Below are 24,585 nucleotides of genomic sequence, written 5' to 3' on the forward strand. Positions count from 1 at the left end.
ATTCTTCGTCCAATAGATGTTCACATCTCAAACGGCAACAAGGGAGGGGGGGGGGGGGGGGTAGAGATACTTGTTACTGGATACGTATATGCACACCACCAAAGAGGCTGAAACACAGGAAAAGAGAGAGCGAACAGAGAATGCTTAGTTCTGCTTTGTTTTCTTTATTAACGACCAAATGTGTGCTAAATTTAGTCGCGCAATTTCCAGTTGTGACATCGCACAGCACACGGGCGTCTTAGCGTTTTTATGGAGGAAAAACGCTAAGGCGCCCGTGTGCTGTGCGATGTCAGTGCACGTTAAAGATCCCCAGGTGGTCGAAATTATTCCGGAGCCCTCCACTACGGCACCTTTTCTTCCTTTCTTCTTTCACTCCCTCCTTTATCCCTTCCCTTACGGCGCGGTTCAGGTGTCCAACGATATATGAGACAGATACTGCGCCATTTCCTTTCCCCAAAAACCAATTATTATTATTATGCGCAAGTGACAAGTCTGTCTTCGCAAATTTGTTGTGTCACTCACCTTTCCTTTTGGCTACCAGTGCTCACGACACCTATAGTATTTGTTTCCCATGCTCTTTGAAGCGTTTTTAGGCGGTTTTTCAAGATAAGCGACACGAAAGGATACATGCAGTTAGACCGTCACTGTGACTGATGACAGAGAAAGTGTTTTGAAACCACGAAAAATGCATAAAGTTTCGCAAATTAAAAGACACATTCGTGACACGCAATACGAAACATTCTTTATTGTCTCATAATAAATGGGCGTGAACATTGGCGTAGAGCTGAAACACAGCATTCTCAAAGCCTTTAATACTGAACTTGCGAGATGACTGAAAAGGCTGCACTTCGAGTATTGATAAACATCGAGGCTTCTACTGGTGCGGGTGTTTTGAGCCGTAGACTAGTCCTGCCCCCAAAGAAAACCAAAAGTTTTGCATGCTCCTTTTTTTTAAGTAAAAAGAAACATCTTTTTAATTACTGTCACTGGAGGCGCACCCCTGTTCCCACAGGCTGGATTGATGAAAACAAGTCGTTGATGACAATGTCAAATTTTGAAAAGATATCAACTGTTTTTGCGTCTGCATAAAAATAATGTCGGTAGAAAAACTGCGTATTGGGTTAGTGGCTGAGCGTGTGCCATTTGTGTTAAACTTTAATCAAGATGTGTTGCCAATATGTTCACATGATCGATGTATAATGACATGAAGGTGGTATGTAAACATCATTTGCAAAGTAAGGCATGACTAAACGTGTAAAGAAATTTCCCAAACTACAGTTATTAGTGTGTTTAAAGCGGCACTGAACCACCCTGTTGCAGCGTTAGGAAGCACCTTGAAGTCTGCAAGGTGCCCTATGAGTGGTCTTGCCCGAAATAATTCTTCCTACACGCATAACAGGATCGGGTAAATAAAATCTAGAATATTTAGCCTTTTTTTTGCTTCCAACAACAAAAATTATGTCCATCGTTTACCCTCGACCTGCGCTTTCCAGGGCATCCTCCCCCCACCCCCCACCCCCTCACCTGAAAGGGCACTGTCCGGAGCCGTTATATGTATTACAACCAGGTTCCCCCTACCACTGCTGTCTTTAGTTGTGGCACTAGCGGCGGCTGCGATTAGTGCTGCTGACAGCACTCTCCCCACTGCAGGCTGCAATATTACGTCATAAAATAGCAGTAAGGGAGGATGACCTTACATTTTCGTTACGCTTGTGGGCGCTATACTTAGAAAATTACACAGTGAAAAAAACGTTATTTTGCACAATGAACTTAATGGTTTCGTAGATGAGGTAATTTCCCACGCAGCATTTTTGCGGTCGGTGATATTTGATGTGCCGGCCCCGTCTCAACCAACCGACTAAAGCTGAGTTAGAAAAGTAGTGCGGGGTTTAAAGAGAAAAAAAAATGGCGTGACATTTCTTTTACTCTGGTCGCACACCTGAAGCACGCAGTGAGGGGAGGAATAGAAAAAAAATGTTAAAATAGAAGATCTAGGGATTCATTCTATGTTTGTTCAATCCGGCGCAAACCAGAAAGTGTGCCTTCGTCTTGGCGCCTCACAGGTCACATCGGCGATATGTTCTCGAAGTAAGCTTGAAATAAGCGACACCTACATACTCGTGCTACTAAGACGTCACGTGGTTGAGGAGGGCTCACAGCACTTTTGATCGCGTGGGGCCTCTCGGATATAGTAGCACGTGTCATCGATCTATTCTGGGAAGTAAATGGCGAATCTCACTGTATTGCGCCAGCAAGCACGGCTACCTCCTTTGGTTAAATTTTGTGACACAACATTTAACACAGGGAGGCTACAACGGCGCGAGGAACACTGTTGCGTGCACTGGCTATGTTACTTGCTTTCGTTTAAGTGCCTGCCCTGCTCTTGTGGTAACACCGGCATTCGTGCAACGGCAGCGATTTCAGTGCGTGGGGCTCATTGCGTTTATAAGCATTTTAATTTAAACTTCACGTGGTACACTTAGGTGCTTGGGTTAGGTTGGGTTAGGTGACAGTGACGTCATTTGATGCAATATTTAGGCGAGCGGTATACAGGGTATGAGACTGAATAGACAGACAGTTACACAAACCGTTGATGTGGTAGAGTTATCGCTTTTGAAAGCTAGTGTTCAGACAAACAAGCAGCAAATGTAGCGTGGTTGGCATGAACATGACATTAAGACAATTTATGCTAGTATCCCGGATGGTCATGAAAATGCGTTAGAACGAAACGTCAGTAGCCAAGGAAAGCATGCATTCGAATTGCATTTGGCGCGAAAACAATCTTGGTTATGTCTAATCATATATTGCACCAATAGACAGTTAATGAAAACTTTTGTGAAAGTCTGAAGGAAAACTGGTAAAATAAACGTTTTTACTTCGAGCTTTTCTTTTTTGTAATATAGTGCCATAGTTTTGGCTAATAACTTCAGTTTTCTAAATCATTGAAAGTTGTGAAGAAGAGATTCTGCGTGTCGTTTCCGCGGTGTAGTAATCTGTTCTGTGTTCATATCGTGTGCAACGAAATTCGGTTTATCGCGTGTGGTGCTTTCAGCGAAGTGTCCATTTTGCAATCATCTCCTTCGATGATGATTACCTGCACTTTATTCTATATCTTTAGGAACATTAAGCATACCCCTCTCTTTAAAGATGACGAGCAGGAAATTAATGCATCTTTTTCTTTCATGTTTTTCAAGCACTAATAAACCAGTACAGTAAGAAGTGAGGCGCGCGATGACCATGTTTTTGTTGTCCTTTTTTATCCCTTACCTCTTCCATTCGCGCTGAAAAATTTGAATGTATTCTAGCCTGCTGAGCTTTTTTTCTGCCGTGCTTCCAGTTCTTTGCTTTTCTAAGATACCTAAATTATCCATGATTCGCTACCTGAAACATATGGCGAGCAACTTGTTTCATATTTAACAAGTTTGATCTTAAAGGCGAAAGTTTAAGAAGCAATGATAATCTCTTTTTTTTACGTTCGCGGCCGCTGCAGTTGTGATAAGTGTACGAAAGTGTAGTGCTGCCACTTCCGAGGCTGTGCTGCAGGAGAGGCGAATTGCGCTGGAGATGAGAGTAGAGGGCGCTCCGGTCTCATGGCACGGATGCGGCGAAGGACTTGAGCAGCAGGATGAAGCTCTTGGGGGCGTTCTCGTTCGGGTCCAGGGCAGGGAGCTTCTGGAGCGCGCCGCACTCGTCCGAGCCGCTCTCGTACCGGCCACAGAAGACCTTGACCAGGTTGTGCAGGATGTGCTCGGCCGTCTCCCGGACGTACTGGAGGGCCTTGGGGTCGCCGCAATTCTCCCTCAGGCTGGTCTGCTTGCAGCTGAACATCTTGCTGTACTCGCTGCGCAAGAAAGGTCGAAACAAAGATGAGCTATTAACGCCGTTTGCTAGTGCCACTAAAATATCTTGATCTAATAATAATAATAATAACAATAATAATAATTGGTTTTTGGGGAAAGGAAATGGTACAGTATCTGTCTCATATATCGTTGGACACCTGAACCGCGCCGTAAAGGAAGAGATAAAGGAGGGAGTGAAAGAAGAATGGAAGAGAGAGGTGCCGTAGGGGAGGGCTCCGGAATAATTTCGACTACCTGGGGATCTTTAACGTCCACTGACATCGCACAGCACACGGGCGCCTTAGTGTTTCGCCTCCATCGAAACGCAGGCGCCGCGGTCGGGTTCAAACCCGGAAACTTTATCAAGTCGTAGTGGGAGTTTTGCCCATGACGCCGCTCCTCGATCGGTTTATATTCGGTTGAATGCCTGTACTATCCACCGTTCGCTACCCTAGAGACCAATATGGGTGTCAGCCTTGATTAAAAGCTTCTAGGTAACTGAGTTCGCTGTTCAACCTTATAATCGTAAACATACGACACCCCTCAAGCTACAAATCACCGTAATGAAGGTTGAGATAATTCCAGCACGTCACGTGCCTTTCGAGCAAGGTTCTATATTGGGCTCAGGTTTATCTCCACTTTGACCAATAAACTCTTAACGGCTTCTTTGAATTAACCTGCTGCGTCTTGGCATTGTGTCCCCGTTCTTAACTGACCCTGACCCAGGCAAATTACAGTGATATGGTTCTAACAAAGGCGAATTTCTTTTGTTTGTTTTTTTTCTTTACGAACCAGCAAGCGTAGCGTATCTTCTCCTTAGGCGGGGCATTGAGAGCGATCCGGTAGAGGTCCTCGCGGAAGTTCTGCACGCACTTGTGGATCCGGTCACCGGCCTTGTTCAAGCAGGGGGCGCTCTTCAGGTAGCCTGCGCCGTCAAAGCAATAGCCAGTAAGAAAAGGCTACACCAACTCGTTTGTACGAATCGTCTACCATATTTATACGGCTCCAGATAGCGTTGGTTCGCTGTTGCCATTCTCATCGTCATCATCATCTATAATCATATTGACACGTGTACTTATCTTTATCGGGCGACGACGTTTTGCCGCCTAACAAGTGTTATCGCACAGCGCGGGACGCGCCTGCATCTATCCGAAGTTTCTGGCAAGTCATCGATGCTTCTATTCGCTGTCTGTTGTAGACGAACCTTATGTTATCTGATTTCATCGCCTCATGCGAATGGTGTAGAACTTTGTGGAAGGCACGCGGGTCCCAACGATTAGTCTGGAACATTCGACGACTGTTATATAGCAGCCGACGCGCTTGACCCGCGGATCAGATTTTCGACGATCGCCGACCGTGTTCGCCGCTACCGTTGTGCTGTAAGTGTAGCCTCTTTTTGTGGGCACAGGTTCGCCCAATAAAAGTTAGTTTTGTCTTTCAAAGTATTGCTACTGTGTTCTTCAACGTCCCCACCACGTGACAATATGACGTCCAATACTGAACTAGGGCCCTCTGCCAGTTTCCTCAAGCGCTTTCTTCCCCACCTTAGTCACAGCTATACTGGGTACTTATGAGCCTCCTTATCTTGTCCTTTTGTTTCTTATCCTGTTCCTTCTCCTCCCTGCATATCGTGCTTGTGCGAAACGTGACTGTGAAGTGTGCATGTCCCCTTAGCTTACTTCCTTTATGATTGATATATCCCTTTCTTTCCCCTTTACATGTCTTCACATCCCCTTCCACAAAGCGAGGTAGCAGACCACGGCACCCTTCTGGTTTCTCTTCGCCTTTCCTCCCCCACTTTAAAGCTGTGCTTACTTAACCATGGGAGCCCTCTAGCCCATCGGATACCGGCTTCCTAAGACTGTGTAGTTTTTGTGTAGTCCCAGTGGTTACAGTATTCTTTCTTCGCTTCGCAGCTCAATGATGTACAACTCTCGTGTGGTACCCCACTGCGCTGCTACATACAGCTTGAAACAAAACTGAAAAAAGCATTTCACATAGAAAACATCGTCGTTTTCCGCTATTTTGATTGAAAGAGAAATGCTCCACTGCCGCGGGGTCCAGTAAACGCGGAGAAGGCCAATCTCTTATAAATTCACGCATGCCATATACGAGCGCATTTGGTGGCAATCCGCATTTTTCACAAGATGTCGCGACCTCTGGGGAGTGTGGCAATGATTGGTCTGTTGCTGGTTGAAAACAAACGCACGTGGAAAACGTGGACGCGATCCGGTTCCGCGAGAAGCCAGCTGCACCTGCGAAGTGGCCTGTGTGCGCTTGACTGCTGCCGCCATCTGTCGCATGCGCCTGTAACTAAGATGAGCTGCGCATGCGCAGTAGGAACTGGCGGTTTTGTTTTCAACCAGGGAGCTGGTGGAGAATAGGCCCGCATGCGCAGAACGACTGTGTGAAAAAGGCGGATTATGGCACTGCTGGTGCTGTATTACCTGCTCTTAACCGTTTTTTTTTTCTTTTTAACTGCTTCGTGACTCCTTTATTTTGGATCTCGTTTTTGAACTTCAACGCCCATAGACAAATAACTTGCCATCTTTTCGTGCGGTAAATCGCGAGCTAATCAAACCTGAGCGACCACACAGATGGAACAACGCAGAGCGTCCTCCTGTACCGGGATCTTATATAGGGCAATCTTGCGGGCGGAGGTCTGTACAGCGTGGCATATACGTTACGCTTGTGGTCCGGGTGAGTAGCGTCGCACTTCCTCTCCGTCTCCTCCTGCAGCGTTATCAACGCCGTGACCGCGGAGCCCCGGAAGAAGCCCAGCAGGCAGCGCTCCGAGTACTCGTTGGCGCACTCGATGCCCTTCAGCTGACGCCTGCACGAAACGGAGGAGACGTATAGTGTTAACCAGCAGCCATACGATCTCACTCATCGGAACGACTAAAAAAACTTTCACACTTTTCCACCTCCAACCTCCTTACTAAAGTTGAGCTTCGTACTCAGATCTTTAGAGTTCGAGCTGCGTTCTTTTTTCAATAAAAACATAAGCACAACACATACACATACATGCACGCATAAGCGCACAACTATAGACGATACACGGCTAGTCCGTTCCAAGAGTCTGGTGCAAATATTTGATATAGGGTCCCTGTGCTCGCTGTTACAAGGCTTCAGAAGTACGCCAGCTTATACATCATCATTAAAATTTATAATGGACACAACCTACATTCGTCCACAACTCGAATACACATCATCTGTTGGGGATACCCGCGCGGTGGCTCAGTGGTTAGTGCGCTCGGCTACTGATCCGGAGTTCCCGGGCTCGAACCCGACCGCGGCGGCTGCGTTTTTATGGAGGAAAAACGCTAAGGCGCTCGTGTGCTGTGCGATGTCAGTGCACGTTAAAGATCCCCAGGTGGTCGAAATTATTCCGGAGCCCTCCACTACGGTAGGTAGGTAAACTCTTTTATTGCGCCCAAAAACAGGGGACCAGTCAAAGGACCGGTTGCGCTGACTTAGAGGAGGTCGGAGGGAATCCTTTGGGATGCCGCGGCCTCCACCGCGCGCTGGATAAGCCAGCGTTGGTCTGCTGGCTTGGAAGTACACAGGAGAGACTCCCACGTCTCTGGGGTGTTTGCGTTGTCTCTGTTGTAATGTGGACAAGTCCACACCATGTGTATGAGTGTGGCCGGAGTTGAGCAGTGTTTACACATGGGGGCTATCTGTTCCGGAAAGATCCTGCTGTATAAGAGGGGGTGTGGGAAGCTGCCAGTTTGTAGTTTGCGCCATTGGACGGCCTCGCGCCTTGTTAGATCGCGGTGTGCGGGAGGATATATGCACCTTTGGAGTCTGTAGTGCTGGAGTATGTCCGTGTAAGTGGTGAGTAGAGATAGTGAAGCGCGTGGGATATTAGTGTCAGCGGAAGCAGGGTGGCTGATCATACTCTCGGCTCGGCAGCTGAGATCTCGAGCGAGAGTGTGTGCCTGGGCGTTTCCGCTGAGCGACTCGTGGGCTGGAGCCCAAAGAAGTAAGCGAGATGTGGAAGAGGGTGCTGTAGAACGTAGAATGTGTAACGCCTGGCAAGAGATACGGCCAGCATCGTAATTGCGAATAGCCTGTTGAGAGTCACTGATGACGACTTTGGTATTAGGGTCGGCTAGCGCGAGCGCAATGGCAACCTCCTCAGCTGCGGTGACTGTTTCTGCATTGCGAATGCTGCAGGCTGTGTACCAGCTGCGGTGAGGGGCGAGAGCTACCGCCACCATCGCTGGCCTCGATGGATGGTAAGAGGCGTCCGTATACGTGACGTCCGGACGTCCGCTGAAGCGTTTCTCGAACTGACGAGCCCGGTCGGCCCGTCTCTCGGCATGGTGTTCCGGGTGCATCCGTTTGGGAATGGGAGGAATGCGGAGATTTAGGCGATATTCCGATGTAAGTTCAGCGTAACTTGGGGCCGATCTCGGCGGGGAGATCCCAACTTGCTGCAGTACCGCTCGGCCAGCGTGTGTGAGTGAGAGCCGCTCATACTGGGCGGTGAGGGTTGCTTCGATCAGTTCGCTCACGGTATTGGAGATTCCGAGAGCCATGGGTGACAAAGTCCCTCCACTACGGCACCTCCTTCTTCCTTTCTTCTTTCACTCCCTCCCTTATACCTTCTCTTACGGCGCGGTTCAGGTGCCCAACGATATATGACACAGATACTGCGCCATTTTCCTTTCCACAAAAACCAATTATTATTACTGTTTGGGATCCCGGCCAAGTAACCCTCATGCAGTCCCTTGAGGCAGTGCAAAATCGCTCAGCCCGGTTCATCTTAAATAACTATCAAAGGACAGCCAGCGTTACTAATATGAAAGCATACTTGCATCTCCCGCTATTATCAACTCGAAGAAAGCTATCTCGCCTCTCACTTTTTCATAAAATATACCACCATAACTCAACACTGCGCTCCTTGAGGATTCAACCCCCTCATACATTTCATATCGCCGTAACCACAGTCAAAAGGTCAACATTCCGCACTCACACTCAAACACGGTTGCCCATTCTAACTCGTTTTTTCCCCAGACCTGTAATGATTGGAATAACCTATCTGCGTCACTAACAAGTATAACTGGAGAAGTAAACTTTAAATCCGCGTTGCAAAGCTTCTTTTTTGCCTAGTGTTAAATCCCTTTTCATTTGTCTATCTTAATTGTGTACTGTGTGCCTTGTTGCGTTTTTATATTTTTGTTATATTTCTGACACCAATGCTGCCTTAGAAATTACATTTTGTACCTTTTTGTTCTTTTTCTTTTGTTTTATTTTGTTTTCTTCATGTGCTAACTTTACTTTGTACACATTTTATCTAAACCTTGTCTTGACGTTGTATAAACTGTATCCGCCCCTCCCCTCTGTAACGTACATCTGTACCCTAGGGGTATCTTAAATGAATAAATAAAAATAAATATCCTTTTTAGAAGCTTACCAAGAATGAATGACTCGTCCCAATCGAAAGAAGAAAATTTTGCCTTCAGTCCTGCCCGCGCAGCATATGCACGCGATTGGCGTGGTGCGGTACCACTGGCCCGAGCATAAGCGGGCCGGACCACTTTGCCCGCTCACGCACGCACGCACTCATTCTATGATTGGTCTCCAGATTCTTACCTTCTCTCAATGCTTCTACCCTTTTTACTCCTGTTTATCGCTTTTTTCGCTGTACGACTGATATGTGCGCTTGACGAAACTTTGTCGAAACGTTGGCAAGCACCCTGAAGATTTCCTCTTCTTTGTTCACTTTGTATGTATGGGCGCTTGCATCTAGGAATGAATTTTGTTCATTACGGAGTTGCCAACGCGCTTCCCCTTTCCAATTCCTGGCCAAAAAAAGTTGCAGATGCATCCTCGATACAGTGGCCGCCGCAACTGTAGAAGTTCATTCCCATCGATCGTGCTTGGGATTTATAAGGGATATTACCCCTCCCCACTCACCTCCCATCTCTGGGGTGTCGTTCTCACCGGAGCTCCCATGTTGTTGTTGTTGTTGTTGTTGTTGTTGTTGTTGTTGTTGTTGTTGTTGTTGTTGTTGTTGTTGTTGTTGTTGTTGTTGTAAGTTCCCACAAAGGCCCTTGCATTCGCTCGAGGTTCCCTGTTTCTTGTTCATCTACCAGTTCTTCATTTTTGTTCTAAGTTCACCTGGGTAGCGTGGATTGCCTATCCTCGCGCTTCTGCGGCCTTGTATACAGGACGTGAAAACTATTTTAATCACCTTAAGACTAGAATTCATATCCAGATAAACTATAGTACGGTCACAAGACTGAGTTCACAAACAAAAATGTAGCATGCAAGCGTACAATATATTTCTGCGATAAAAGCCGACAGAAAATTAGTCAGGCAGTAACCGCTTGTTGTTGTTGGCCTCTGGTGCAGTGGCACATACCCGAAGTGGATGATTGGCCATAGTGCCTTGCACATTCATACAGTAGTGACACATTGACGCAATTAAGGCAGACATGGGTGAAAATTTGTCTTAAAAAAATAACTGTATCCTCTCTTTGGGTTACTCTTCCTTCTCTTTATCCTCCAGCTATTCCCGCGTTTCCGACCCGAATGTTTGACTCACTTGCAGCTCTGGGCGAGATGCGTCTCATTCTCAGGCAGACGTGGTCCGTGGCCGAACGAGATGAACTCGGTGCCGCAGGCATCGATGGCGCCGTCACCGCAGTTCGGATCATCACGAACATACGCTGCCCCTGTACGGGGAGAAGGGCAAAGGTCATGGAAGGTCAGAAAGCAAGAAGAACCGGTGGAGTCAGAGCACTACGTTGATCCTACGCATTTTAGTGCGCTACCACTAGCGTTTCCAATTCCGTAACTACCCGTTGTCTCTTTGAGCGTCTGAAGCTAGCTAGACCTGCAGAAATAAAATATGGCCCTAACTGCGCCGCGCCTGAATTTCAAAGCCATGGCGGCGCGAACGGATAACCGTCGCTGGCCACTGTACTAGAGCACCATGATATCGCCGGAAACAATAAGCCCCTCATGTTGTTGTTGTTGTTGTTGTTCTTGTCGTTGTCGTTGTTGTTGTTGTTGTTGTTGTTGTTGTTGTTGTTGTTGTTGTTGTTGTTGTTGTTGTTGTTGTTGTTGTTGTTGTTGTTGTTGTTGTTGTTGTTGTTGTTGTTGTTGTTGTCTCAAAAGTGAAAATCGATGGCACATAAACAGCTACTCTCTCGCGCTGTGCATTGCATGTCGTCTTCTTCAACTTAATCTGTGCGCAATTCGATGTGCGCTAGCGCACATCGAATTTGGCCGAGTAAGCTAAATCGGCTGAAATATTTTTGTTTACGGCAGTAGTGTGAATGCTTGCGTTACCATTAGTCATTATTTGTTGCTTAGTAGACTGTAATGAGACCCAAAGCTTTGTGTGAAAAGCGCTTGGTTGTACAACGCCTCCTGAATTTCAGTGCCAGCCAGATCAACAGGTCTCGGAAAGTTAATCCTCTGCCGCTATCCTTTCTTGCCATCTCCCTTTATCTAACTTACGTGCTCACTTCGCATGTGAAACTAGAAGCAAAATGCACCCCATGGTTATTAATACAGGAAAGCAAACAAACGAGGAAATTGGTTTTTCAGGAAAGGAAATGGCGCAGTACCTGTGTCACATATCGGCGGAAACCTGAACCGCGCCGTAAGCGAAGGGATAAAGGAGAAACTGAGAGATGAAAGGAAGAAATAGGTGCCGTAGGGGAGGGCTCCAGAATAATTTCGACCACCTGAAGACCTTTAACGTGCACTGACCTCGCACAGCACACGGGCGCCTTTGCGTTTCGCCTCCATCGAAACCGGCCGCCGCGGTTGGGTTCGAACCCGAGTGCTTCGGATCAGTAGAAGAGCGCCCTAACCACTGCACCACCACGGCGGGTAAAGGAGGACGCTTAAGCTTCGTCTTTAAGAGTGAGACACGGCAGCGTGTTGCAGCGTTGCCTTAGCGAGAAATGTTAGACAGGCGTCATTTCCTTTCCTTAAAACCAATTTTCCTTTCATTTTCCTTCCCTTACGGACCGCTTCGGGTGTCCACCGAGATATGTGAGACAGGCGTCCTTTCCTTAACTTGTCCAACGGGGTACAGTGTACCCCTTGGCAACGCTGCAACCTGCTGTCGCGTCTCACTCTTAAAGACGAGCGTTTCGATTCACAAACTCGAACTATATCCAACTCGGTTTTATTTATTGATGCTTCTGGGATTTTTCGCTCACGGCTAACGCCGCCGACACCGACGGCACCGGCTTTTCTGCGACACAGGGCTCTTAACGCTGTCGCGTTAAATGTTTACCTACCGCGGTGGCTCAGTGACTAGGCCGCTCAGCTACTGAGCCGGGGTACTCGGGTTCGAACCCGACCGCGGCGACAGCGTTTCGATGGAGACGAAACGCAAAAGGCGCCGTGTGCTGTGCTATTTCAGTGCATGCTAACGATCCCCGGATGGTCAAAATTATTCCGGAGCCCTCCACTACGGCACCTCTTTCTTCCTTTCTTCTTTCACTCCCTCTAACCTTTTTCTTACGGCGCGGTTCGGGTGTCCACCGAGATAAGTGAGACAGTTATTGCTCATTTCCTGTCCTAAAAAAAAGACAATTTCCTTGAATGAAAGTTTCTCCTATTCCTCGTCCCTTTCCTACAAGCTTGTGCTCTCTACCTGTCCTTATAACAACGCACGCACGCACACACGCACGCACACGCGCACACGCGCAGGCACGAGCGCGATTTCCGCACTTTCACTTATAAAAAATATAAGCGCAATGTAGCATTTGCGAAAAATTTATTCCAGTGTCTGCGCCCAATAGAAAGTCTCACTCGTGCATCAAAATCGGGTGTTCTTAAAGGCTGTCTCTGAGGGCTCTTGAAGGATATTGAAATATTTATGCTAAAGCTCACTGTGCAACCAGTTCACTTGTACGCGTACTGTAGCACAGTAGGACAACAGAGCGAACACATGGACGGCAGTCATCAGCGGTTGGTAGCTTGGTTGTTGGTCCCAGAGTACAATTATCCGTTTCGTTTCGGCTATTGACTTAACTGCGCGGTTGGAGTGTCCACCGTTGAGTGAGACAGAGATTGGGGACAAATTGGCAAGTTGCTGACCCCCAAAAAAAATTGGCAGTGGCTTAGCCTGGCTGTGCCAGGATATACGTAGCGAAAACTAAGGCATAGCATGGTTAGCCTTGGTTAATCTTGATTGCAAGTCCAGGTTAGTCTGGTTGTCTAGCTATGTTGCTGTCGCATTAAAGACGACACAACTGTGGTTGCGGCGCACGCGAGGTCTCATCAGTCTATCAGGCATGCGACGCAGCTGGCGAAGCGAGCGGAAGCGAGCACGACGACAAATAACGCGGTGTGACGTCATACCAAACAGCGGCTGCGGCGGCGAGCCGCTCGGTGCGACCTCATGCCAGATGGCGCGGAGAGCGCGCAAAGCTCAGTAACCGTCTCACATATCTCGGTGGACACCCGAACCGCACCGTAAAAGAAGGGATAAAGGGGGGAGGGCAAGAAGGAAGCGCGGTTCGGGTGTCCACCGAGATATGTGAGGCGCCCGTTGTGACGTCATGTGCCTCCTCAGAGTGGCCACGGCGAAATCGCAAGTGCGCGGCCAGTAAAGCTTTCGATTTAAAAGCCACTCCAACATTAAAATAAAGTTTTAAGGCCGCTTACGGGCTGCGAAGGCGAAAGCATTAGTGTGTCATCGTGAGCGTTCGACCGCGACGCTGGTTGCGCACTGAGGACTGAAACGAAGACGCGCCTCCGAACGCTGGGACAACAGAGGTCAGAGTGAAGTGCTAGGTTCGGATACCGGTCGTGGGCTAGCCTCCAACCTGGCGCAGTATCTGTCTCACATATCGGCGGAAACCTGAACCGCGCCGTAAGGGTAGGGATAAAGGAGAAAGAGATTAAAGGACGAAAGAGGTGCCCTAGGGGAGTGCTCCAGAATAATTTCGACCACTAGAGATATTTAACGTGCACTGACATCGCACAGCACACGGGCGCCTTTGCGTTTCGCCTCCATCGAAACGCGGCCGCCACGGTCGGGTTCGAACCGGGTGCTCCAGATCGGTAGACGAGCGCCCTGACCACAGCGCCACCGCGGCGGGTAAAGGAGGACGCTTAAGCTTCGTCTTTAATAGTGAGACGCGACAGCGTGTTGCAGCGTTGCCTTAGCGAGAAATGTGAGACAGGCGTCATTTCCTTTCCTTAAAACCAATTTTAATTTCATTTTCCTTCCCTTACGCGCCGGTTCGGGTGTCCACCGAGATATGTGAGACAGGCGCCATTTCCTTAAATTGCCCAACGGGCCACGCCCCGCGCCGAAAGGGCGATGGCGTTTCGTGGACCCCTTGGCAACGCAGCAAACTGCTGTCGCGTCTCTTAAAACGAATGGTTCGATTCCCCAACTTGACCTATTTCCTACTTGGTTTTATTTATTGACGCTTCTGGGATTTTTGGTTCACAGCCAACGCCGCCGACGCCGACGGCTTTTCTGCGACACGGAGCCCTTAACGCTGTCGCGTTAAATGTTTGCCCCCGGCGGTGGCTCTGTGGCTATGCCGCTCAGCTACTGATCCGGAGTTCCCGGGTTCGAACCCGACCGCAGCGGCTGCGTTTCGATGGAGGCGACACGCTAGGCGCCCGTGTGCTGTGCGATGTCAGTACACGTTAAATATCCCCAGGCGGTCGACATTATTCCGGGGCCGTCCACTACGGCACCTCTTCCTTCCTTCTTTCACTCCCTCCTTTAGACCTCTTACGGCGCGGTTCAGGTGTCCAACGATATACGAGACAGATACTGCGCCATTTCCTTTCCCCCAAAAAGCAATTATTATTATTATTATTGCATAATTGAGCAGAGCTGCTCTACTAGCGTAAACTACGAAGTAATGATCGTTTGTCGCTGGTTAATCGTTGTGTTTAAGCTACAGGTTTGAAGAGACAGCTACTGCTCATTTACCGTCCTTTTTTTTTTGCAGTGAAAAGCTTCACTACGCTAGTCAACGCCGCGCTTCGGGCGAGCCGGCGTATGTCGGAGCACGAGTGAAGTCACGCACGGCGCAGGCGGCGGCTGGTGAGTTATGCGCATGCGCGAAAACGAGTGACGTCACGCGCCGCGCAGGTGGTCGCTCCTCGCCGCTGCCGCAGCCGTCGCCTGACCTTTCGGCGCAGCCGCGCGCTACTGCCCATGTGCGTCATGTGCATGCGCAAGGAGGCTACATAATGCGCTTGCCAGAGAATAGGCGTGTGCACTCGACATGGAAGGGAAGGAGAGTGCGGCTGCTGCTAGACTACGCAAAAAAGCTGAGAAACTAAATTCGTCCGATCCAGAAGTACTCGCTTGGGAGTTGGCTGCACAACAGCGAAACCATAGAGACAGCCGCTTGCTACTACTCGGATCACCGGGCCGTCTTTATGGCTGTAGAGAAACTGCAAGACAATATGTCCAACAACAATAAGGAAGTTTAATACTGTCGCTTCTGTGTCTACTCGTAAACATATGCCATTGAGTAACCAAGTCCACGCCTATAGATAAACAATGTATACAATACCAGATAAGCTAGGAAGCATAACCATGACGTCAAATCAAGCATAACTGAAGCTTTTCGCTTGTATATCCAGGCTGAACCAGAGCTAAGTCACTGCCTAATTTTTTAATTGGTTTTGGGGGAAAGGAAATGGCGCAGTATCTGTCTCGTATATCGTTGGACACCTGAACCGCGCCGTAATGGAAGGGATAAAGGAGAGAGTAAAAGTAAAAGAAGAAAAGAAGAAAGAGGTGCCGTAGTGGAGTGCTCCGGAATAATTTCGACCACCTGCGGGTCTTTAACATGCACTGACATCGCACAGCACACGGGTGCCTTAGCGTTTTTCCTCCATAAAAACGCAGCCGCCGCGGTATTGTTCGAACCCGGGAACTCCGGATCAGTAGTCGAGCGCCCTAATCACTGAGCCACCGCGGCGGGTTTCATTTCCTGTAATCAAAAAACAATTTTCTTGAATGGAAGTTTCTCCTATTCCTCGTCCCTTTCCTATAGGCACGTGCTCTCTACCGGTCCTTGTAACAATGCGCTCACGCACACGGACAAGCGCGCGCGCACGCGCGCGATTTCCGCACTTTCACTTCTAAAAAACATAAGCGCAATGTAGCATTTGCGAGAAATCTGTTGCAGAGTGCAATGCTTTTAGCTTCCGTTCTCGGCAATCTCCGGCGAACATCGCCCAGAAAGCACGGTGAAGCTCAGGGCGAATGTGAATAAAAATTTGAGGCCGAACATGAAGGGAACTTGCGGAACTTTCTGTTCAAATAGTATGCAGCTTGACGCAGGCTCAAGGAATAGGTGCGCCGTGACTTGAAGCCCGTCGTGCAGTGCTTGAAAAGCAAAAGAGTGACCGTGAAGATCGGGTAACCGTCGGAAGGAGGCAGCATTATGTGTGTTACTCCGATTCCCTCTCCAGATCGCTTGGAAGCCGTGTTGGTGGAGAACAAAGGGCAAGGAACTGAGATTTAAAAGGTTGCGTTCATGTGCGCCCTAGCTGCATGGTAAACAGGGAACAGGCGCGACACACCTGTAAAAAAGAGGGCTTAACGCCCCTTGCCGAACCAACCGAGGTGCAGGAGCCACTCTGAAAGCCAAGGCTTTCGAGATGGAGCCAACCTAACGTGCGCCACACCTTTCATGCGATCATTTCCTGATTGCACCTGCTCTGAACGAAGAGATGGGCTACATTTTGTTGTTGTTGTTGTTGTTGTTGTTGTTGTTGTTGTTGTTGTTGTTGTTGTTGTTGTTGTTGTTGTTGTTGTTGTTGTTGTTGTTGTTGTTGTTGTTGTTGTTGTTGTTGTTGTTGTTGTTGTTGTTGTTGTTGTTGTTGTTGTTGTTGTTGTTGTTGTTGTTGTTGTTGTTGTTGTTGTTGTTGTGCTCAAGAAGACAATGGCATCGCTTATCAGCTGCACCACTGCGCCAGGGGCGGTATGAGGATTCCGAGGGATCTGTGAATACAAAGTAGAGATATCCCCAGTTCCGCATACCCTTACAAATACGGCATGTATATAGTCTATAGACATGTTATAGACTCTATTGCCACCCTATAGATATTTCTTTTTGTCTTTTCAGTCTGTAGACTGCCTATAGACAAAAGTCTGCCAAAAGTATATGGCCATAAATCTATAGATTGTCTATAGACTTTGTATAGGATTTGTATTACCTGTAAGCTGTTCTATAGGGTTTGTCTATAGACAGTCTATAGACTTTAGAGACGTAAGTCTATGTACAGTCTATAGACTGTCTAAAAATTTTGCAAGGGTATATGGTCGTTAACTCATTAAAGCTATCGCTCCATACTCTTAAAGCAGGGCATAGGTATCCCCTCCGGAATTTTGTACTTTTGACCTCTGCTAACCCCTAATCTTATGGCTCTTAAATTCGGGTCAGTACCTCTTCGTTATATAGCACGTTTAGTCTGGAATCGTTGTTTCTTTCCTTGTGTCTCTTTTCTTCAGCTGCCACGGTGCAGTGCTTGCATTGGCGTGCTATCTTTCGACACCGGTTAACCTTGCTCACTGCTGTGTTGCCTCTAAGGAGCAGCTGTGCGGTCCAGTGATGAATGAGTGACCTATAATTAAGACGCCACTCGGGCATCGGTTCAAGGAGTGAACGAAATCACAAGCCTTCCCTGCCACACTCAGCCGTCCAAGAGCAAGACGGTTCCGCCCAGTTGGGCAGCCTAAACGGTCCTGCCCCTCCAGTTACGATGGCGCGACCCCCATCTCCGGTCTTGCATACGTTGCGTGTTTCGAAAGATCGGGACAGAGAAAAGCGAACCCCGTTTATTAAGTCCGGCTTTCGGAGCGTGACGCACTCTTCTACCTTTCGTTTCACTCATTTCCGTCCCGCCACTGAGGTTTTTGTCCCGACCGACAGAGGTCGCGTATTGACATTCTCGCAACGTTAACTCCAGGACAGGACGCTCGCTGGCCCGTGGTAATTTTTTTTTATCTTTCTTAGAACACGCATGCACAATCAAACCTGCTGATGACAGCAGAGCTCATTGATCATAGAGTGGTGAAACTCGCCGCAGCAGAACCAATCCTATTGAACTGCGGTACGTGTTCTGACTGGGATAAAACTCGGAGGTCAGCCGCGTCAACATCCTTGAGCAAAACTTTTGACTGACGAAAAATTGTGAAGTACTGTGAAAATATTCAAGGTAATGGTCGATTCCTCCGATGCGTAACAAAATCTTTCTTTAAACATTTTTTTTCCATTGCTCGCAACAAGCAGTTTAGGCTTTCATGGAAAACCAGACGCGAACGCCTTTGACGATAGCAAAAAAACTTTAACAGCAAAAAAATACAAGTCTGCCGACGGGATATCTGCGGATATATTCAATGTTATAGTTAGATCTTACAATATATGATAAAATTGCGTTCATAAACTCTTTGCCGCTCAAAAATGATGTTGTCCTAAATTGTTGGGTATGTGACTGTAGTGGCGCCCGTGGGCAGCAAAAGAAACTGAACAAGTTACGAACGGCGAAATAGTTGACAGCTGCTGTGGTGTCTGGCAATAATATCAGAGGGATAGACGCGATAGCAGAAATGAATAGATATAATATTGCGGCAGGTAAATTAAGAGCAGCCGCCGCGGTGGCTGAGTCGTTATGGCACTAAGCTGCTGACCCGAAAGACGCTGGTTCGATCCCGGCCGCGGCGGTCGAATTTCGATGAAGGCGAAATTCTGTGCGATGTCAGTGCACGTTAAAGAACCCCCGGTGGTCGAAACTTCCGGAGCCCTTCACTAAGGCGTCCCCCATAGCCTGAGTCGCTTTGGGACGTTAAACCCCCATAAACCAAACCAAACCAAATTAAGTGCTAAAACAAGCAATACGTTTCAACGCTTCAGAAGTCTAGACTAACCACGGCGGTTCTTAATTCGCTCCTACCTTGGAACACTTTCTCCGCGGTTTATGCTGGTGTCATAGTAGTGGAATAAGTTTATTTACAGCTTAGTTTGATATTAAATTATAGATTGTTTCATAATTTTAGAGCACTCAATTTAGTTAGCCCTTTTGGCGCTATCGTGTCACTGACATTGTCATCTGCCTTGTCAACAGCCAGAACATCAACTTTGCACAGATTGTACATCTGCAACATTGTGTACTAGTCACTAGATTTAAGTTTCCTGCAATTCAAGAAATTAGGGTGGCGAAGAGCCGCATGAGTTCTAGCACCTAAAAAGAGCATCAAATAGGCGTCGTCATTACCATTTTACATGTAAGAAGTGCCTGAGGTTGAAAAGAATACCACCGCACAGATTTAGCCCATTTATGTTGAAATTATCAAACAAGGAAGAAAGAAAAATTACCTCTACACTATGCTAGCTAACGTCTTCTCGTTAAAACCAATATGACCAATTTATTAGCACCCCTTAAATTTCAGAAATCAGTATCACAAATCAGTCACGAATTCAAAACAATTGACATTAATAGTGTGAAAAACAGCGCTAATGGCCAGAACTAACTCGAGGGTCAAGGAAGAGCTGACCATTTTTTTATCGAAGAGATGTTTTCATATACTACCCAATTTTTTTAAGCGAGATTTATTGTCTCAGGACATAAATTCTTCAAGCAAAAGATGTTAAAGGTTTCTTGAACGCTGGCTAATAATAATAATTGTTTTTTTGGGGGAAAGGAAATGGCGCAGTATCTGTCTCATATATCGTTGGACACCTGAACCGCGCCGTATTGGAAGGGATAAAGGAGGGACTGAGAGAAGAAAGGAAGAAAGAGTTGCCGTAGTGGAGCGCTCCGGAATAATTTCGACCACCTGGGGATCTTTAACGTGCACTGACATCGCACAGCACACGGGCGCCTTAGCGTTTTTCCTCCATAAAAACGCCACCGCCGCGGTTGGGTTCGAACCCGGGAACTCCGGATCAGTAAACGCTGGCTGAAAGTCGCAAATTTGAGTCCCGTCGTTCTTCGCGCAGATTTCTCATAAAAGCGCCAAAGATTTTGATCGGAAAGCACCGGCTACTGGGAACCTGCTGACATCCAAGTTTGCATGCAAGCTCCATGTAGCAATGAGTACACAGTGCGCAAACAGTACGTCGTGAATTCGTGACCCTGCTGTTTAAGGAGTAGACAAAGGAATGGAAAAGAGGGGGGGGGGGGCGCTCGTTATGACATACATGAAGGAAGCCGACAGTCTCCGAAGCCAAGGAGCATATGGGATGTATGTTTTTTTATTTGTGGCGTTCATCAATGGGAGATTAATAAGGTGCTTATTTTTTCAAGATAATTCTACTGTAGACGTCCCAATATAGTGCCAAACTTTGGGACCTCTTTTTGTAAACTTCTGGCGGCGGACGTAGTACGCCCTGTATTACCGCGAGTGCCACGTAGGAAGGTGATTAAACGGGGAGGGCGGAAGCTGTTCAAGAACCCCCCTTATGCTACTTATGGCAACAAGACTGCCGGGATCGAGGCCCTCGTTACCTATTAAGCAGCCGAAAGAGTGGGAAAGAGGGCCTCGTTATGACATACATGACGGAAGCCAACTGTCATCATGTGTCTGGATCTTGTTTCTAAATTGTGACAGCAGGAACGGACTACGACCTACTGTGATTGAATGTGTGCGTAGATGGTGTCTTCCGGAGTGGACTACGTTATACTATGAGTGAATGTGTGTATGGCTTGTAGCACTACAATGGCCTATGTTCTACTGTGACTGAATATGTGCACAGATGGTGACTTCTGGAGTGGACTGTGATGTGGACTGTGTGGATTTATTGTGTGCATAGATGGTGACTGTGGGAGAGAATGTGTGTTATTACAAGAGACTGTGCGCATAGCGGGGTAGATGCGACTGGCTTTAGGACATTGCTAATATAGATGGGACGCTACGGTGGAGCAATTGCCGGCAGATAAAGCAAGGCTAACCCCACCTGTAGCATTTAACACCTCAACTCACTCACTCCGAAAAAGGGTTAAGCTAAAATAAGCGTGCTAATGAGGGGTAACCGCGACTAGCAAAAACCTGAAGCTTGGCACGCCAACTAGGTAGATATCCTAATTCAGGCGATTCTAGTGGTTTGAGGCTCTCATGTGCACCCGTTTAATTGTAAGGGGATAAAACTGTGCGAAAGAAAAACGGCACAGATTCCGCACCGAACACCCGTTGATGATATGTTGGTGGAAGGTAATAGTAGGAAAGGGCCCGACACGTAATCCGCATAGCAGTCAATGGCTGATCTATTAGAGTGTTGGTGAATCACATAACGTGGTGATACTGTACTAATTCTGTTCCTGTTGTTGTTTTCTTCACCCAATCCTCTTTGTAATGCTTCGTCTCTGAGAGTAAATACATAAGTAAACAAACGGAAAGGGAACTTGGTCGCAGGTACCAGTAAGGTTGAGGGATGAGTTAGAGTAGAAAAACGGGTTACTTGGGGGTTTTAGCAATTCGAATGCATTTTTTCAAGAGACGAGGCTAGAACGTTTCTGAATACAACGAATGTTCGACAATAAACTGACTGGCATGCTAACGGAATGAATCTGCACAAGCGAGCACCAAAATACGCCTTTTCGCTTCAGAATTTACCTTTTACGTAGTATATATGAGGCTTAACGTCTCAAAGAGAAACATAGGCAATGGGGGACGCTGCAATGGAGGGCTCCGGCTTAATTTCGACAACCTGGTGTTCATTAACGTGCACTGACATGGCACAGTACACGGGCGCCTCTTTTTCCGCCTCCGTTGAAACGCGGCCACCGCGGCGAGGTTCGAGTCCGCGTCCTCTGGCTCAGTAGATGAGTGCGCTAACCAGTGAGCCACCGCTAGGTTCCCCTAACTGTCGGCGCTAGATCCACAGGAGGCCTTTATAAGGAACCATCTACTTCCCCTTCCGGAAGCTCGATTATCCATAGCCCCTGGCAACGAAACGATGGCGCTGCTGCGAACATTTCACGGGGTGTGATGAATTCGGCGTGTGTCATGGAGTAGTTGAGCCTAAACAGATGCTAAAGGAAATATTCTTGCGCACGCCCTTGTGGATGTCATCATCATCATCATCATCAGGCTGACTATATCCACTGCAGGGCAAAGTCCTCTCCCGTGTCTCTCCAATTAACCCTGTCCTTTGCCAGCTGCGGCCACCCTATCCCCGCAAACTTCTTAATATGATCCGCCCACCTAACTTTCGGCCGCCCCCTGCTACGCCTGCCTTCTCTTGGAATCCACTCCGTTGCCCTTAAGGACCAGCGGTTATCTTGCCTTCGCATTACATGCCCTGCCCAAGCCCATTTCTTACTCTTGATTTCGACCAGGATGTCATTAAACCGCGTTTGTTCCCTCACCCACTCTGCCCGCTTCCTGTCTGTTAATGTTACACCTGTCACTTTTCTTTCCATAGCTCACTGCGTTGTCCTTAACTTGAGCCGAGCCTTTTCGTTAGCCTCCACGTTTCTGCCCCGTAGGTGAGCACTGGTAAGATACAGCTATAGCTTGTGGATGTGATCGGTACGAAAGGTTTTACGCTTTGTTTATCTTGCAACTGCCAGAGAACTTGGTGGCGGCGAAGTATGGCGCGCTTCCAAGTTAGCTGCTAAAAAAAGAATTTCTATTCGAATAGCTATACCGGTCTGACTACTCTGGACTTCCTGCGACACAACTGCGCAACCATACGAGGAAAATAGACTGAGAGAGAAGTCGACTCTACCGGAAGATGTTGATGTGATGTAATGCTCAGTAAAGTGGGCAAAACACAAACGTTAGACCAAGAGGCGGAAAATGAGGGCTTCCCAAAGTTTATGGAACTTATGGAGTATGGAAGGTTTCCGCGTTCTATACTTATTTATCGTAAACTTGTAACTCGCTGAGAAACATTTCCGCCCGCACACAACTCACGAAATAGTGCGTTTTATGTGTATCAACTTGCAGAACATGTGCGTCTTTCTCTCTCACTTTTTTTTCTTGCTGAAGTGGTCCTTTTTGCACCCATTTACCGTTAGAGGCTTAACACGAGTTTTTTTTTTTGTTTTCCATACCAGATGGCGCAAGTTCAACGCGCATGCGCACTCACCAGTCTACATATTGTCGTACATAGTCGCTGCTTCAAAGCAGATTCAATAGTAACACTCTTTTAGTCCATGTGTTTTGCGGCCGTATACTACACAGGAACCTTACTTTCATCGTTATCCCCGACGAAAAAAAAACTCATTTGGTTATCTTTGCTTTTTTTGCTAGAAGGCATCGGTAAAATCACGAGGCGCGAAGAAATATCTACAACTATCTTTTCTTAGCAGAGCGAGCAAGGTGTCACGAAGACGATAATTATCTCAAGGATCAATCACGTGATGATGGATCGCATGTGGCGTCATTACCGTCATTGAAAGAGGCCGCCCACTGGTGATGGCAGTGATAAGCCACGCCAGATCGCAACGATAAGTGCAACGTTGTTACCTACGCTGCGTTTGAACATGGACGGCGGATTCTCGTGCGTCGGTAGGGTAAACCTATTATATATTAAGCGCGAAAAAAAAGATATCGAGAGCAAATGTCACTCACCAGCGCACAGGAGCGGGCTAAAAGCCGCGCAACCAAGTATAGCTAGCAGATACCGCATCCTCTTCGTCTCTGCGAAGCCGCGAAGAAAATCCTTTCTTGGCTTCTGCCCGTACCGCCGCGTACGTAACAGTGGCGCAGCAACTTCCCTGGAAAAACAGGCCTCGCAATGCCCAGAGCGAAAAACCAGCAGCAGCAGCTAGCCGCCGCAACCACACACTAGCAAGCAACACGTCGTCACCCCCCCCAGCGTCGCTCTTGGTCGTGGTTCGGCGCTTTTTCAACGGCGCGCCGTGCCAGCGATAGTTTCCTTGATTGGAGGGAGCGTTACCTTGACTCCGTTACGGCGTCGTCGGGAGGGCAGTGAGCGGAACAGTCTCCGAGACGAAAGAGGGACCCACCTCGAGCGAGGGGGGGTCTTGTCTCGCGATCTCAGCTTACGACGGCCGACGAACGGCTCGGCAAGGACAGGACCTAGATGCACCTCTCCACCCCACCCGTCGCTTTAGTCTGCCTCCTCTTCTGCCGAGTTGTAAACGATGAGCTACAAAAAGTTCCAGTGTTTAAAACAAGGTTCCGAGCATCCTGTATAGTTACCATCATATTACTATTAGCGTGTAGTACTTTGTGTTTTTGCGTTCGTGTTGTTGGCAGCACGTGGAGTTGGCAAAGTTGCGTGATGGCACGTAGCCGTGTGTTTTAATGAGGACAGCTTCTTAAAAACCCCGCCTAGAGGTCCATTAGAGGAAGAGAGAGCCGAGGAGAATTTGCAGAGAGGAGTCACGTCGAGTAACCTAACGCAAAGCGGTTAACTGTCAAGGCAATGCGGACGTCCCTTTTTCTCGGCTCCCTGGCGTTCGTGCAAGGAAATGCTAGGCAGTTGACCGTAGTTAAGCGCAAGACAGCACAGACGACAAGCTCCTAATACGACGCAGACAAAGTGTTCAATGTGCGCAGTTGGCAACTTGTAGGCGCGCGACTTAAGCTGGCACCGATATGGCGTTGCGTAATCGATCAAATGCAAGAAAACAGTTCAAGTATAGTTGCAGCGATAAAGGAAGGCCTCCGGGGCGTCATTGCAGCAGCGAGTCTCAAGAAGGCGAACATAGCCACGTTGTAGGTAGTTCGCAGTTGATTGTTTGGAGATTCATGGCAAAAATCAAACCAGCAATCTTATTTGTCCCCAGTGGAGGCCCTGGAAGTTCT

At 47.9% G+C, this 24,585-nt stretch overlaps 1 protein-coding gene across 1 annotated transcript; it reads right to left on the minus strand.

Moving 5' to 3' along the window:
- Window positions 1-721: 721 nt before the first annotated feature.
- Window positions 722-24,526, minus strand: LOC144133145 (uncharacterized). The gene is made up of 5 exons (XM_077666007.1): window positions 23,383-24,526; window positions 10,396-10,525; window positions 6,527-6,672; window positions 4,632-4,764; window positions 722-3,841 (listed from the first exon to the last, which is right to left on the minus strand). The coding sequence occupies exons 1-5, from the start codon at window positions 23,438-23,440 to the stop codon at window positions 3,589-3,591; spliced, it is 720 nt and encodes a 239-aa protein (XP_077522133.1). The 5' UTR covers window positions 23,441-24,526; the 3' UTR covers window positions 722-3,588.
- Between the last annotated feature and the right edge of the window lie 59 nt (window positions 24,527-24,585).

Source organism: Amblyomma americanum, chromosome 5 (assembly GCF_052857255.1).
Source record: "Amblyomma americanum isolate KBUSLIRL-KWMA chromosome 5, ASM5285725v1, whole genome shotgun sequence".
In the NCBI taxonomy this organism is placed as follows: Eukaryota; Metazoa; Arthropoda; class Arachnida; order Ixodida; family Ixodidae; genus Amblyomma; species Amblyomma americanum.